This window comes from Apostichopus japonicus, chromosome 15, assembly GCF_037975245.1.
Source record: "Apostichopus japonicus isolate 1M-3 chromosome 15, ASM3797524v1, whole genome shotgun sequence".
Classification (NCBI taxonomy): Eukaryota; Metazoa; Echinodermata; class Holothuroidea; order Aspidochirotida; family Stichopodidae; genus Apostichopus; species Apostichopus japonicus.
In genome coordinates, this window is record NC_092575.1 from 1,768,541 (window position 1) to 1,785,884 (window position 17,344).

Sequence of the window (17,344 nt, forward strand, 5' to 3'; positions counted from 1 at the left end):
TATATTGTTAGCCGAGTCCTAAACCAATGGGGGGGGGGGGGGGGAGTTGGCATCATAATATCACAACAAAGAAAGAAAATTCTTTATTATAGTTTACCATAAATTCTGACTCAGCAGTCAACTTCTTAATTCCTAGTTATCTTTACTTTTAAAATAATTATGCAAAGAGCTTAAAAAAGTCAAACTAAAGTAATGTCTTTAAAATGGCATTATTTCCTTCATATTTTCATTGTATATTAATTAAAGCTAATAACACACAGGGTAAGAAATTCTGAAAGACTTTGATGAAGGAATTAAAACAGTCGTAAACTGTTGTTAAAACAGTTGTAAAGAGGAATTAAAACTGTTGAACGGATTGCAAAGCGTTTTACTGAATTTAATAAATTACAAAATATAACTGGTGATTGAAGTGATACGAGGGCCCAGTACTATAGTTGATCATTAGGTCTACGAGTGGGTGCATACGCACTATAATTTTACTCTTTTCAGATATTTGAAACCTTTCAGTTCAAAGGTTAACATGCTCCGTCTATTTCCATTGTTAATTTTCTATTTCCATGCAAGAGCATTACTGAAAACTGTTCTAGCCAAAGAATTAAAATTTCAGAGCTTTTTTGTGAAGAGGAAAGGGCCATTGCACTCTTGCTTGCCGTACGTCATGTGAGAAGTACATGAATGATATATGAACTATGAATACCATAGTGACTAACAATATATCCAGACATCCCGCTGGGTATATTAATATTTCTCACCCAGAGGTAGATAAAAAAACTCGGAGATGTTTTTGCAGTTAGAAGGTATAGATAGAAATACAGTAACCAAATTACAGCTGACAGAACATTGCAAGAAAATGCCCCCCCCCATTCCTTACCCCCTCAACACCAACATCCCCCTCCCCTTCCTCCCTTGGAACATACTGTTACGACCTACATTTTGTCTTAACATTCACTCTTTTGCTTAAAATGTGGAGAGTGATCCAAGAAAAAGTTAAAAATGCAGTAACGTTCTAGAACAACAAATCAAACTACCCGCAATCCCAAATATTTCAAATTCCTATCAAATTATAAAAAGTGCAAATATTTTGCTGGTACAATCGAAAGTCATTGGGAGTTTGAAGTCCTATTTTTATTCATTTACGATTGCTCACCCTTGTTTGAGAAGTGTTATGGTTACGTCGATTCATGGATTCATAAAAACGAAATGGATTTACAGAATATTAATAATCATTCAGCAGAAAAAACATGTTTCGTTGTCTTTAACAATGGGAGTCGAGTTGCCTTTTGCAATATCTTAGACAAAGTAGTTGAATTGTCATTTCAAAAAGAACACAATTCTACGTAAATTAACAAAGTCTGACCAGACTTTTAGTTCACCATACCTGTAACTACGATCCATTAATACTGAGTGAATAACAATACTGTCAAAGGATTGACGATAGCTTGTAATCATGCGGTAGTAACCGCATAGCCTTGATCTAGTCTGTGGTCAGTGACTTAATAATAATATTGTAGATTTATAAAGCGCAGACATATCCACCGATAACTTTGGCGCTCAAGGCGCATCACAATATTACCCTGGTCAACGATAACCTGTCAAACATATAGAGACAATCCCTCCACATGGCAGCAGCTAAAACAGCGCCCAGTTGACAGTTTATCTCACAGGTACCCATTTATTCACCTGGGTGAAGAGAGGCAATGGAGAGAAAGTGCCTTGCCCAAGAACACGACGCAATGATCTGATCAAGCCTCGAACCTGCAATCCTTAGATCACAAGTCCACTGCCTTAACCACTTGACCACAACGCTCTCCTAAACTGTATTTCAACAAAATAATGACTGTCAAAGTAACCTTGTCAAAATTTGGGGCTGAAAATCTAATAGCTTAGACTGATAACTTGACTCTTGACACCAAAAGGTGGGTGAGGATGGGGGAGGTGAAGGGGGGGGGAGTTAGCTGGAATTGTCCAGCTCATGTAGTATGTGGATTTGTAGTTATCATGACACAAGAAAACAGAGAAAAAACACAAAAGAAATATTTTATCAGTCTTTTTACTCAATTTATACAATACTCATGTCCAACCATTAGACCGACACATAGAAATTTTATTGGAGGACACTTCACATGTTTTGCAACGGAAATATGATGGACGAGAGCGTACAAATAAGCCTCAAAAACCTTTAGTTTTTTTTTTTAAATTCTATTTTGCTTTTTATTTATTTTTATTTCTCTCTCAAGGCCAAACAGTATATACACTCTGATGCTTAGAAGAAGTTCTTGCCAATTAAATCACTTCTGTACAGTTTCATTTAATAAAATTAAAAAAAAAAAAAAATAGGAAAAGATTTACTATTATGACAAAACCATCCACTCAGAGTTAGGAACTTGTTCAAATTTTGTAACATTGGGACATGAAAATTCAAACTTGGTCAATACACCAATATGGACATTTATCCTCCTTATTTCTTGTCACAAACCAATGGTTGCAAAGAAAAAGAGAAAAAAAAGACAGATTAGAAACATGAAGTTAGGCCGACTAAGGTAAGGCAAAATAACATTTTAAAACAAATCAATTCATTGAAGCTTATTACAGTACCATGCCAATTCTTTTTTGATCTTTTCTGTTTTTTAAACTTTTGCCAAGAGAGAAAGTTTTCTTTTGCATGAAAATTTGATGGGTTGGAACAATGTATTTAAACTGATTTCAAAGTTACAGAAATTGTCTGCATTGTGACAAATTAAAGAGATCTGAACTAATAGTTTCATCGGGTATATCCACAGGAGGATAATTGCTACTCTTGTCACTTGTCGTGATAAGCTTCAACACAACTCCCTGTCCCCGTCCCCAACGCTCCTACCACGTGAAGTAACTTGAAATAACTAAGTCTGCACTTGAGTAATCGTACTCCAGTTAATGTTTTGCACAAGAGATGATAAACCAGAAATGTACACGACTTTATGGAAACAATTTCACCAGCAGGCGCCCTGACCTCCCCCACCCCCCCCCCCCACCTCCTAATCCCCTCTTGTTCCATGCTCGGCAACCTCTCCCACAACACACTCGAAAGACCAAACGTAACGACTGTAACGTCCACAGGGATGACCAGCTCAACCTCGAATTTGTTGAGTACTACTAAGGCAACCTTCAACTTTGATCTAGTATTGTGCTGAATTTGCCCACCATTTCTCCTACCCAGCAAGTACTACAGGTAAAATACCTCAAGAGATTGGGTGCTGAACAAAGCAAGCAGACTATTATACTAAATTTGCCCACCACTTCTCCTACCCAGCAAGTACTACAGGTAAAATACCTCAAGAGATTGGGTGCTGAACAAAACAAGAATAGAACACGATTACAAAATATTACTTAAGATTTGGATGGATTGGTAATTCACTTCTTGTTTTTCGTCGTTTATTGGACAGCTCTGTTACTCTTCTCAATGGACCAATACGGCATCAGAGCTGATAATATGCTACTCAGACTTGCACGTGGAATGATACCTACAGATTCATGGATGACGTGAGTGTCTGTAGGTCGTAACATGCAAGGCTGCTTTCCTTTCAAGATGGTAATTAAAAGAAACGATCTCTCTCTTGGAGAAAATTGTTCAGTTTCAACAAATATAAAAGTATGGACAAACCAAGGTACATTTATTTTATAGTTTATCTTTATCTTTCCTTTAAATAAGCCTGTCTATCTTAGCCGCAGTGCATGAACGAAACTAGCTTGATCCACACGACTATCTTATGTACAATAAGAACAAAAAAACCTTGATTGGGTGAGATTTGATTTGCATTCATTTACAATAACTTTTTTTTAATATAATTGATGAAAGATGGAAAGGGGATATCAAGAAAGTGTCTTTGCTTGAAAATCAAAATCATGGTTATTTGAAATTTATCAGAGCTATGGTATCTTCTTACAGGTTCACAAAGCTTCGTAATTTGGCGCTAAAATTTAGAAATTGTCAGGGCAAAACTGTCTACCAATATTTGAAAAATAATGAAAATTATGATTATGATAAGAGTTTATCAGGTATCAATGTAGTTTGTATTTTAATAATTAAAATAGACATGTTATGATTACATTTAATGTTCTGCCACAACATTGGGAGCCTTATTTATTTATTCTTCATATTTTATTTTTTGTGGGGGGGGGGTGGTGGTTGATCACGTTTGGTTAGTTAGTAATAGGATAACATGGGAAAGACACGCTGAAAGAGATTAACTTGGTGCCTGACGTCCATTGATGAGAAAATGCCCCACAGAGTAGACTAACCCCTGGCAGGATGCATGTGGCAAAGTAGATATAACAAGGGTATAAGATGTTGGGGCTGTCCGTGAGAATCAGCTGCAAATGTCCAAAACATCTAATTAAATCAATGAAGAGTAGCTAAATTCTGGCCTTTCAAAATTAAAAAAGAACTTTTTGGGTGAAGTATCACACCACTCAATATCTAGATACACTCAACAGTGAAGTATTGTAGGATTCTCAAAACTTGTCATTTTAATTGTTGGAACAAGCACTCCCTCGATTCACTATGTTCCTATACTTTTAACAACTTCCTTCCTTCCTCATGGAGAACAAAAAAAAACTCTCCAAAAACTCCCACATATTTGGTTCATGAAATATGTGTCGCATTAGCTTGAAAGACATTGCTGAAATTTTCATAGATATCCTGAGGGAGGTATCATTTCCCCTAAAAATGTTATCTCACGAGGAAATTCTACTCCCACTATCAATAAACACCGTAGGAAGTTGCTACTATACACCAGTGCCTGGTTATAGTGCTTAATGAAATGTAGTCTATTGACTCACAAATACAAATTTTTTATTTATGGATGAATTCATGTATTTAAATTGATGCTCAATTTATGCAACTCCACATGTATCCTAAATGAACCTTGACAATACTGACTATGAGAACTCATAAAAAAAAAATATATATTATTTTTTATTTAACTGCAAAACGAAACCTCTATTTATCGATTAATCTGCCTGTTTTGCATGAATAAATTCCCCAGCGCTTCTTCGAGATACCTTTTACTAAAATTACGCGGAATGTTGAACTCCAATACTGCCTTCTATCCATTGCGGGTAACAATTAAATAGTAAATTATTGTACAAAAAGGAAGGGAAATAAAGGTCAAAAGGGCAAAAATGAGGGATAAAACATTGCAGAGTGAACAACAAAATAAATTAAACGAAAGAAAAAGGAAAATTAGACCACATCGAAAGTGAAAGCTGAAACAGCGAATCAGAGATATTTGACCGACGTTAACTCGTGCCAGGTAATCCAATAGCTTCCCATCTAGTCGATCCTTTCTCTTTACAGTGACTGTCAGAGATAACCTTTTTTAGAACATCATCACATGTTTGTATTTCAACACTTCTAGGTGATGGGAACTACCAAACATAGATATGCATATATGCAGAAGAGATACCCTTCTCCCGATCGTCTGAACGAGAATTTGCTTAAACTTTCCATGTTTATACAGGTTCAAGAAGTGACTTTTGCTATAAAAATGCACATTAGTCAGTCAGGAAATAATTCGAACGGACATAACTCCATTAACATATTTATCAACACCATTATACTACCTATCGGGTAGTTTTGCATAAATGTCTTAATATATTTGCATGCTATAAGTAACTACAAACAAGTCAACATGCACCTATCCCTTAATTTTTCAACCTTCAAATTATTCAAACCCTACAGATTACATTATTCCTAATCACCTGTTGCTATTCACGTTACAAAGGCGTTTGTCCGATGTCGGGAACACGATCCAGAGGGTGAGCTGTAAAATGAGCATAGAGTTCCACCATCGGTGACCAAATGTTGGAGTTTTCTAGCATATTTGCTGCACTTTAAAGGAGCTTTCTAAGAGCGGTCGACAATTACACTTCACCTAATGAGTATCACGCAACAACAACAATTATCAAGTTTAGAGACCATTCTAGATTTTTTTTCTTTTCCATTTTCATCGAATGAAAGGATATTACATGAATTAAATTCCATTCTCAATATTTTGTTTGCCCCAGACACTTTTATTGTTATAGCAGTAAAATGTTTGAGAGATCTTGACTACTTCAAAAACATTTCATAATTAACTAAATAACCTTGAAGAGTACAGCAAGCAAGTTCTAAATTGCTGCTGTGGGATTTTAAACAATAAAACGTTTGTCCAAATGAACTGAAAGAACCATTTCGAAGGCGGTTCACATCTTAAATACAATCAGCCGCCATATTGGAATGAGGTAAAAGCTAGGAATTCAGGTCAAATGTTGTAGGTATATAAGTCAATACTTGAGCAGGCAGATATAACAAACTGTTTTGCAGTCACCAAGAAAAATTCTTTCAGGTACAATTCTGGATTTTAACTTTGATATCTTCAAGTTAAGTATGGTTCTCTTATTCCTATTTGATGAATATTCAAAGCTATGATGGTACCACCAGATTTCTAAAAGATTCTGCTGGCTTCCTTTAGACACATTTTACCATTTTCAACTTGAGCAACAGTTCTTCATCTGGTCTTAGTTTCAAGTTAACAACAGTGCTAACAAGGAACACTTTGAAAAGTAAAAAAAAAAAACCTTTAAAATAACAGCAGCTTCATTCAATGAGTCAATAAACTGCTGTGGTTTTTCACTTCCAAGACAATTTTGTATCTATCAAGTCCTTGGCAACCTAAAGTTTGGTGAACGTACACAGTGTATACTTTATTTCTAAGTTTTTGTACTTTCCTGTTACTCTGGAAATTCAGGCAAAATCACACTCTTAACATGTTCTCTACAATTTAGACACTTAAAAGTATCTGTACTCTTTACTGAATACACTGGTATAAATGTACGGAACAGGTTTCTAAATTTGAAAACCCTTCTCGTATGTACCTCTTCGATTCACCAACATCGTGTGGAAAGTTTTAACATTTTTCATTTACATTTTTAATAGTGACTCGTTAGTTAAAATATCTCTCAAAGAACATACATTGTCTGTTAAATCTGTGGACCTTTGTGTCGGGGGCTGATAATGAAAGACAGGGTTTTGCAGGTTCCCCCCCCCCCCCTTAGAGAAAGGGGAGTGGTCGTGGAGGGGAGGGAAATTGATCATTCAGAACTAATTGAGGTTCAGGAGAAAACACTGATTGATTCACAAAATTACTTTTATGTCTTCTTGAAAACTTGTGCATGTGATACAGACAGAAAAAAAAATTCTTAATTAACACATTTCATGTTAAACAAAAAACACATTATATAACTGCAAGATACACCAAGCATTTGACTTGCAAGTAAGCAATTTTGGCCAATCAAAAAGCTTAATTTTTTTTTTTATAAAATTTAATTCGACACAAATTTTGGGGATTTCCAGGTCAACTGAGTGGTTAGGGAATGATGCAATTCTGGAAAAAGAATATCACATTTGGAAAATATTTACCTCTGATATGATAGTGAACAAGTATTTTTTTCATCCTTTGCTACTTATTGCACGACAATCAACTGTTATTAATCTGAAATAATTTAAATTATTAACATATTATATGCCAGTTTCATTTCGAAAAATTATACTGTAAAAATTTGATATCTGTAACAAAGATAAAAGAAGAAGAAAAAAAAAGAAAAAAGAACACACTATATGCAAAGAAACAAAATGCCTACAGTTTTTCAAGGTACATGGAGTAATAAGAACAACAACAAAAAGAAGAAAAAACCAAACAACCAAACAGACAGTTCCCACTTAGTTTGTGTTGTAATAAGTTGACCAATCTACATGGGCGACTGTTCCCATTTACGAAACTTGAGCATCATTTAAACCAAACAAAACAATTTCCCCCCTGGTCCCCCCCCGCCTCAACAAACACAGACGACCCTCAGCCACATTGTGGTTACCATTGATATCAGCTTATTATAATCAGGAGGGGCAAAGAAAAGCCATCCAGTGGTCCTCAAAAACTACAGCCGTCTGGACGAAGTCAGCTCTCTCCAAAATAATATCCAACTTAGGAAAAATCCTTTCTCGAGAGAGTCAGCTGGTGGGGCTGTTTCGGTTTCACATCGACGCGATGCCTCCGTTGTAGGCATAATCCGCTTTGTTGTGCATGATGAGTTTTTCATCCACAAAGTAAAAACTGTCCGACTTGGTCTTGTAGGGATGATCTATCATTTCTTGTACTGAAAGGAGACGAGGAGAGTTTTAACATTATTACTGATGTAATAATCTGATTGGATATTTACTGATCATTGCTTTACCCCAAGGGAACAATTAATTGTCGCATCCCCAAAAAATATGCTACGCAAATTGCTACGTAGTATCACAGTGCAAAGATGTATATATATATATATATATATATATATATATATAGCAGTTTATGTACTGTACACAGTACACGGTGTAGGGTGAGAGTCTAGAGGCCTTCAAAACTACTGCACAAAGTTTGAACACTAAATTATTCCTTGACGTACCTACAAGCCTCCTCTCAATATGTTAGATTCGAAAGATTTAAAAAATGTCTCTGATACTTTTGGGTTAAGTTTGAAGAGCTTTCTCATATCAAGAGAAGACAAGTAAGCAAATTACACACTTAACCTTCATCACCCAATTTAAAATGTATTGAATAATTACCAACAGATACTACTTTCATAAATGTTTTTGCAAAAACTCAATTTGCTTTTACTCTATTCTGTCTACCTGCATGGTAGAAACGATCAACAGTGATCCATCCGTTATACTTGCAGCTTTATTATATCAATTTAAGTCAGCCTACCAATTTAACAATTTTAATTTATCCTAAAAAAAAATTCTCCTTTTAAATTGATATGACTAAAACCTCTGATATGAATTTGGGTGATTTTTTCATTAACATTAAAATTCTGCCTGAATAAAATCTTCACAATATTCTCATGTGGACTCTAAATCTGGCAACATTAAAAAAGTGATTAACATCGTTCTGAAAGGTGACAATATATCTGAAATTACTGTAGAGGCAATCAAGACAAGATCCTTCACACATTATCCTTCCTAAGTGTCACACAGTCTGTCCTTGAAGATTTTTGTGCAATACTCTCTGGTACTGGATTCCTTCGTATGATATAACATTCACTAAACATAGCAACATTCAGAGCTTTAAGTCTAAACACAACCCATTTACATGTAAGTATGTATGCATAGTGGTGCCCCGACATATCAAGTAGAGTTTCAGGCATCATAATAAAACCATTTGTTATTTTTCGGACAACATCCCCATTGCTGTTAGGGGTCAACTTTATTTAAATTATACAGGGCAAAACATTAAACAAAAAATAGTTAAATTATCTGAGGAAATGACAAAAGAATGAAATATAATAATGTCCCTGACAAGTTTTCATCTTCTTCAGGCTTAGGAGATATTTTTTTTCATAAATGAAAATTGAACTTAACATATTATAGATCCTCTTATTGATGACCTATCATTAACGAGCATCTAACAAAGAAACACGAATCTGTAAAAGCACACAAAAGAGTGCACCGATATAATTAATATCAGATTATGATTGGCTATCAGGGAAATATTTAGGGTTCAAACTTTCTGTAGCGTTTTCGAATGATCTGAATTTTTCTTCTCACCGAATACTATAGTTCCGGTAAAAGTTAGAGTTAAAGGTTTACAGTCTTGTTTAAGGCCAAGGCCACCCCCTCACAAGGCTTTACAAGTTAACCCCCTACCGCCCGAACCCCTGGTCATTGGTAGCTTGTCACACCCACACACCAAATTATGCACAATTCATACCATCCCTCCTGGGACACTACAGTGCACCACATCTACGTGCAAGTAAACTACTGTATTTACAAGTTGTACGATATTTTTTAACATAACTGCCACCCAGTATCCATGTACAGTCCCCTAAACCCAGTTTTAACACAGTATGTAGCACCCATTTCATTTTGATGGGTTGGGCACTCATTAATTGGTAGTATATTTATCTTATTTTCCTCTCTCCTGTCCAATTTGGTGGACAATAAGGGAGTTGTTGCTGTGTTTGTTTTTCCCTTTTCTTTTCTTTTAGCTTCACTTTTTTCATCTCTATTCCTTTACATCCTCCATACGTACAGTATCAATCTCTTCTGTAACCTCTGACACATTACCCTATTATGAATCTTGTTCTGCTTAGCTGTTTTCTTTCTCTAGTAAAACAGAATGCATCAATACTCATGCCAAATTCATATTTCTAAATTTGTATTCTCAAGCTATAAAATCCTGCAATCTAGCCCCAAAATACTCAAAATTTCACAATTATAAAATTTATGTCTAGCGCTGCTAATTGCATTGACGTGCCGAATAACAACCAATTGACTCCTACTATACATTGGAAATGCATCATGTATGCACATCATGCTAAAAGCAAAAAACCATTGTATAGTAAGAATGTCAAGCACAGTTGACAGTGAAGACATTGGCTGTGCTGTACGTAATAATGCAAGCATTCCGTAATTTAAGGTTATTTGGAAAAGTCGTTACCCTGCATCATCTGATTACCTATTGTTCTATCATTCGTTTTTTATTAGTGCAAATTGAGGTATATATAAACTAATCAAGTACTATTTTCAATTCAGTGCGGGTTGATGATTACTGTACATCTGTGCTGCTCTACACACCAATAAACAATTTTGAAAGATCTAAATCAATTTCAAATTTGCCATTTGTTTTCCAATGTTTTGATGGCAAGGCAGTTTCTCTTCTGTATTATTGAAACTGTTTAAAGTAACAAACAACTTTACATTCCTTCACGTTTGCTGCATAGAATTTTGACTGAGGGCAAGTTCAGAAATAAACCCAAATCTGTGTGGGAGGGGGGTGGGGGGTGTGGGGGGAGAGGGGGTCTTAATAAAATATCAAGTTAGCTACATAGTCCATTGTCTGGCCTGTACTTCCATTTATTTCTTCAGGTATAATTAATTACAAATTAGTCTCAGAGTGATTCTCTTGGCTAAAATGAACCAAGTTCCTACTTTTTAACTCTTAAAAAAAAAAGGGACAAAATTGACGGAATTGCTCGCCTCGCCCCTTAATTACATCAAGGACTCTTCCAAATCTCCAACCTAAGTGAGATGAAGTTCTTAACTTTTAGTAAGTAATTTACATATCTCGGCAGCTGGACGAGTGTTGATGTCAAAAGTGGATTCAACCACATTTTGTCTTACTTTCTTTGTAACATAATACTTGTCTAACCGTGAGAAATTAATTGCCTCGTTAAACTTTCACGACCCCTTTGAATCTACTTACTCTCATCCGACGATAGCTTGGGAAATTCGTAGATGTGTTCGCAGGTGTTCTTACTGTTTGGAATGCAGAAGCCAAAGTTAAAATCAAAGCTCTTGAGCAATTTTTCGCCAAAGTAATGGCGTTCGATCATTCGGAAGCTGTTCACTGGTTTTTCCCCCACGCTGAACTCCACCCTGGAAGAAGAAAAAAAAAAATTGTGAATTAAACAAGAATATAAATTAAAAGAATAAATAAAAACATAAACAAGTCTAAAAATTAAAGATAAAGGTATTAATCATGCATCGCAAAAATAAAAAAAATAAAAAATAAATAAATGTTGATTATTATTATTATTATTATGAATAAATGAATGAATGATTGTTTGTATGAAACAAAACAATCGTTGGTAAGAAAAAAGTTGGTAATACACATATGATATCACATTCTTAAATTTGATTCATTTTGTTGACATTTGAGATAGATGAAAATTCTTAAATTGACTTGCTTCAGCACAGTCATCCTCAAACATGACAGATTACAATCCTTTCAAATTCAAGCACACACATGGAATGGTTAGCGACTAACATTAATGTGCCTTCTCACTCATTTACATCTGTACATTTAATCAAAACATTCCAAAAATACTCCCTCCATATTTGATTCCAGAGAATTCAGTACATATAAATTAGAGTCTCCTTTGTGTCTTCATGAGAGAAACAGCCATCTTCCAGACTGCTATGACATTTGCATGTGTAAATACACAATCATCTGAATATAATAATAGATTACAGCACTGGCTTTAGGACAGACACCATAGCAGCAGCCTTACAAGGGTTATTTACTCGCCTCTAAGAACCCTCTGGCAGAATGGTGTAAGCCTGGACAAGAAAGACACAGATCTTTTAAAAACCATTTTGATGACGGGCCTCTTTTCAAAATCCATAGATTTACATTAAGTTCTTGTAATATTTATGTTCAACACTAACAGAAGCAACTACAGGTACAGCATATATAAATATATAGTGATTATTTGCTGGCCCAAGCATTGAACAACATTTACAATACAGTGGTACAGTTTATAGTGTACTTAGTGTACATATGATTCTAATCATTCTATTGAGCCTGAATATTACAGCAACTACTACAGAACTGTGCCTGTACTTTCACAGAGAGTGTGTCAGACCAGACAGGTATTGCAAGGTATTCTAGGAGGTAGTTAATAACTAAGATACATTTTTGGGGTTTATTCTTAACAAATGTTTCGTTCACATCTGGAGCATGTAAATTACTATTAAAGCCATCCTAACTAGACCAGAAAATTTTGAGAGTATAGAGGCTTCAATTATCTTAAAAGTCAAATTGCAACAAAGAAAGAACTTAGTTCAAAGAGTTCTTCATTCCAACTGGCAGAACTTTGGGAAACTTGCAACGACTTCCCAGATTACTGTAGATTGTGTTCGACGTTACTTTCCATCGATAATTTATACTTTTCAAGACTTCCGTACAGTTTCATTTACATATAAATAGATATACCTCCAGGGTGTCTAGACCATCAAATAAAGGCCTTACTGGGAGGTGTATTAAACAAGATTAGAGGGTCAGTCACTGGCAGGGTTAGCTATTTAGACCTACATACAATCATAGTGTAGAAATGAATCAGTTAATGTATGATTATATGCTGTAGTATGAAAGATTATTCTACTCTAATTATGCAAATGAAATGCAGATTGAAGTGTTCAGTGGCTTGCATAGTAGGGCATTATGATTAAGTAATCACATGTTTCTCTGTTACGCTAGGCATTCATCTTTCTGCTTGCATAAAAGCTGGGAGTCAGTATGTTCTTTTCATACATAGGTCTTGAGGTATGTAGCCCTTATATACAGTACCTCCGTTTATTTCATGCCTGGCAGGCGCTTTGCCTCTTACGTTACATTTTGTATCAGTTGGACCAATCAAGAAGTCTGTATCATAAGTCTATGGAAACTACAACATTGAGCGGACTGTTTGTATTTTTCTTTGTTTGTTCTTGAGGTAGAAGCCATACACGGAGGTTACAATTCTGAACATTGCATTGAACAACTTTTGTTGGAGTCTGCGCAATATAAGACTTGTTATTATTATTTCTATTATTAGTGACCAGAGTGGCCATCATCCATGTGTTTGTTAAAAATTGCCTAAATTGAATTTACATGTATGGAGAAGCCTGGAATTGTCAAGTAACAGTACATTGCAGCTTTTAATAATTCATCTGATTTAGTACTGAAAAGACAGGTCAAAAATGATCCAACAATCTCTTTTTCTATTCTGAAACTGTTCATTGTCCAAACTTTTTTTTTCGTATTCATTTGCTCACACCCCACCCCAACCCCCCCCCCCCCAAAAAAAATATACTATACTTCAAACATGTCTTCTTGATTTGAGATAAAATATTCCACAGTAGTTAAATAAAGGACTAATAAAAATATTGACAAAATGTGGGATTCAAGCACTGGACAGTTTACAACATTTATACTAAAATTTATGTAACAACCTGATTGAAAGATTCGGTTCCCATGAAACACAATTAGAAACCTTATTATCAACTTGTATACTTATAATATAAACCAATGAAATATCAATTTTTGTCATTTTTTGTTTGCATTTCCTATTTACTGATGTATTTCGACATGTTTGACTGGACATAAATAACAAATTAATGATTATTAATTTAAAGCTCACTCATATCAAGGACTGCTCGATACAAATTCTGTCCTTTTGGATTATACTGTGACTAACAATATTGATATGGACAGTATTACCGTTGCAAAAGATCACCTTCAAATCCAATTGCTTTTTCTTCCATTTTATTAGCTCTGTACAGTATGCAACCGTCAAACTTTTCCTTGATACACGGGTTGGATTTGGAATTCAAGAATCTTAATTTGCTATTCTGTCATTCAGTTTTAATACACAAATGACATGCATACATCTATCCAACACGCTTTTTTTTTGTCTTCTCAATTTTTGCCAAAATTCTTAATATCCCAAAAAGTGCTTTATAATCAAATCTTGCAAATTCACTAGGGAATTCTGTATTTAAACGTGTCAAAGCTAACACCACTAATACTGACGAAAAAACTTGACATGAATCAATCCATCTGTGATTGTTTTGATTATAAAAAGCAGACATCTGTCGTCAAAAGATAACATACCTAATATCAATATAAATATAGTCACAGCAATGCAGTTTACAGGTGCTGACTAATCAAATTTTAATGTATGTACAGTGTTGTAGTGTGTTTTTGTTCTGTTCCGTGTAAACAGTTGTAACATCTTAACTTTTCTTAAGGCTTAACTCGGCTATCACGTTACTTGCTGATACTTCAAGCCACACACGTACTGAACCAAGATACTCAAACTTAAGCATTGCAAATGGACAATCTGTTCTACGCTAGGGGGTTAAGGAGGAAATGTACAGCTTTTGAATGGACTGTTCAAGTTAACAACCCACACATAATTAGATTTAAGTAACTCTCAATTTAACTAATTTAAAAAAAAAATTCACAGCCAGATTTTTGCTGTTTCAACTGAAAAAAAAAGGCGTTTATCTAGAGAGCAAGTTTAATCATTCTCGATATATATAAACATAATTTCATGCACACTACAGTAAGTTCCTTTATAAGGATATTCCAGTCGAAAATTTTCAACTGCTTAAAAGAAGAAAAACACATTCCGTAGGTTAAAGCCTCCTCGTGATATTTGAAGGTGTTTGGGGTGGGAGAGGTGAGAGGCAGGTCAGATTCTTGTTGCTCAAAGAATTGACAGGATATCTGTTTGATGACACTTACCCCTGGGGGACTCTTATTTTCATTTTCTTTTTTAATATAAGATAAATTACTACACTCTCTACAGTAAAATGGTTTCATGAGCATTTATGAAAAAAAGTTACAGTACAAGACATGTTTTGAATTGTTTAAGTAATGTTAATAGCCACAGTTGTATTTTGCTATATGATGCTGGATAAATTCTTTCCCCAGCCATCTGACATCAACATGTCCCTTCATATCGTAGTGGCAAATATTTATAACACAGTGACTGACATATGACAGATGACATATTATTATTATTGTTGTTGTTGCTATTATTGTTGTTATTATTATTATTGTTGTTGTTATTATTATTATTGTTATTATTATTATTACTACTACTGTTACTATTATTATCATTATTATTATTACTATTATTATTATTATTTTTATTATTATTTTTATTATTATTGTAATTATTATTATTGTAGTTATTATTATTACTATTATTATTATTACTATTACTATTATTATCATTAGTAGTAGTATTATTATTATTATTATATATTATTATAATATAAGCTACTGTACATACAACAGTTACATTGCTACTACTTCTGTAATTTTCAAAGTACTATAGAGTACCTCAAACTGTCATTTTGTTTGTCAGTCAAGATGTTTGTCAGTCACATTCTGTCTTGATCAATATCTGACCATACAGTATATGACAAACCACTGCCTGTCATGCTCGTAAGTTCTACTGTACTGTAATTCATAAGGGTGCTACATATGGGTACTTTAGGAACAGAGTACCAATTATCTGTAAAGACATAAGAATTCACTTTAAGTAGAGATGTTGGGAATAGGATGCCACGGACAACGGCGGGATATTTAACGAAGGGTTTCAAATCGTCCATTTAAAAACTATTCTTGCGCGTTCTTGCATTTAACACACTGTAATCCAGTACGACAACTTTAGGGCCTTTCTCTCACGACAGGCACTTTATGAAATTTTGCATAATTTCAGAAAATATTCCAGCCTGTCAGTAAAAGAGGTACACAACAGGATATCTGTTTTTCTCCTTAGGACAAAATCTTTTTATGACATCTTTAATCGATGGTTGGCTACTGACTACAATCATGTACAAGATATTAAGCTTCTTTGTGTCCAGTAAACAAGACAAACGATGTCAAAATGATCTTGAATGCAAAAGTTTTCGCAAAAAATCTTTGGATACATAATTACGGTAAGTTGTGTCATAGTCTGTTCAAAAATAATCTTGAAAGTTTTAATTGGAGAGAAAAGAATTCCTCAAATTATCTGATTTACTTTGCAAACAAGTGCTGTTACGTACAGTATACATATTAATTACAAAAACGGCTCATTCATTACGTCCATCAGTTATTAACTTAGGTTTAACTTCTATTTCATCAATTCAGTATTCACAAGAAAAACCTTCCTGGTTTAAAACAGGTCACCAGTTCATTCTAGGCACGGTAGAACTGAGTGCTATGGTTGTGGGGAGACAGGTAAGCGAGGAACAAAGTAAATATGCTTTGCCACTCTGTGTGCATGGTAGAATATTAAGGCACTACGGCTATTGTAGATACATCGTGAAGTTGACGATTAACAATAGGAGTTAAGTGTGCAAAACTGTTTGTAATGAGAAAGCAGAGTACATTTATTCAGTAAGTATTGTTTTGAAGTGGGTTTTGCATGCCATAAATAAAGAATATAATCATGTTCTTTGTACATTGTCAAAATTCCATGAATTATCTACAGTACGTGTGGCATTGTAATTCATTGTAAATTGTGGCATTGGAAATCTAGTCGTTACAGTTCGTGCAGAGGGAAAAGTTTGATCATGTCTGTTAAGGTCCTATGAACAGTTAGCATCTTGGATAGTACAAGTGACATGAGCTCATGTAAATTAAATTAATTTCCTCCAAAACTTGATACTTACCTGTCTCCATGCTACATGTGCACTATAAATGTATGTACTTAACCTACAAAGAAGGTAACATGTTAGCATTGCGTGATTGCGGCCCCCCCCCCCCACTGACCAACTTCAGGTTCAACGCCCACTTCCTGTCCCTTCCAAATCTACCAATCTGAAAGCTTACAAGTATAATTCTCTAGTATTAGAAGTGCTTTTAAATGGAAGAGTACAAGTTTTGCACAGTGACACAGTCAGCCATTTGCTGGTTTTAAACAAACTCCTGGTCAAGTACATTATCAGCTGACATATTGTAATGTCATCATTGCAAATCTGCTTTGTTTCACACCCTACCGAGAAAACTTTGACCTTGTTCACATG

At 34.8% G+C, this 17,344-nt stretch overlaps 1 protein-coding gene across 1 annotated transcript in view; it reads right to left on the reverse strand.

Moving 5' to 3' along the window:
- Positions 1 to 2,032: 2,032 nt before the first annotated feature.
- LOC139980810 (protein unc-119 homolog B-like) overlaps positions 2,033 to 17,344 on the reverse strand; it is a 35,531-nt gene continuing 20,219 nt past the window's right edge. The window contains exons 4-5 of the mRNA XM_071992754.1: positions 11,262 to 11,434; positions 2,033 to 8,172 (exon numbers count right to left, since the gene is read on the reverse strand). Of these exons, the coding sequence (XP_071848855.1) occupies positions 8,051 to 8,172; positions 11,262 to 11,434 (295 nt within the window). The 3' untranslated portion in view covers positions 2,033 to 8,050. The remainder of the gene's footprint in view (positions 8,173 to 11,261; positions 11,435 to 17,344) is intronic.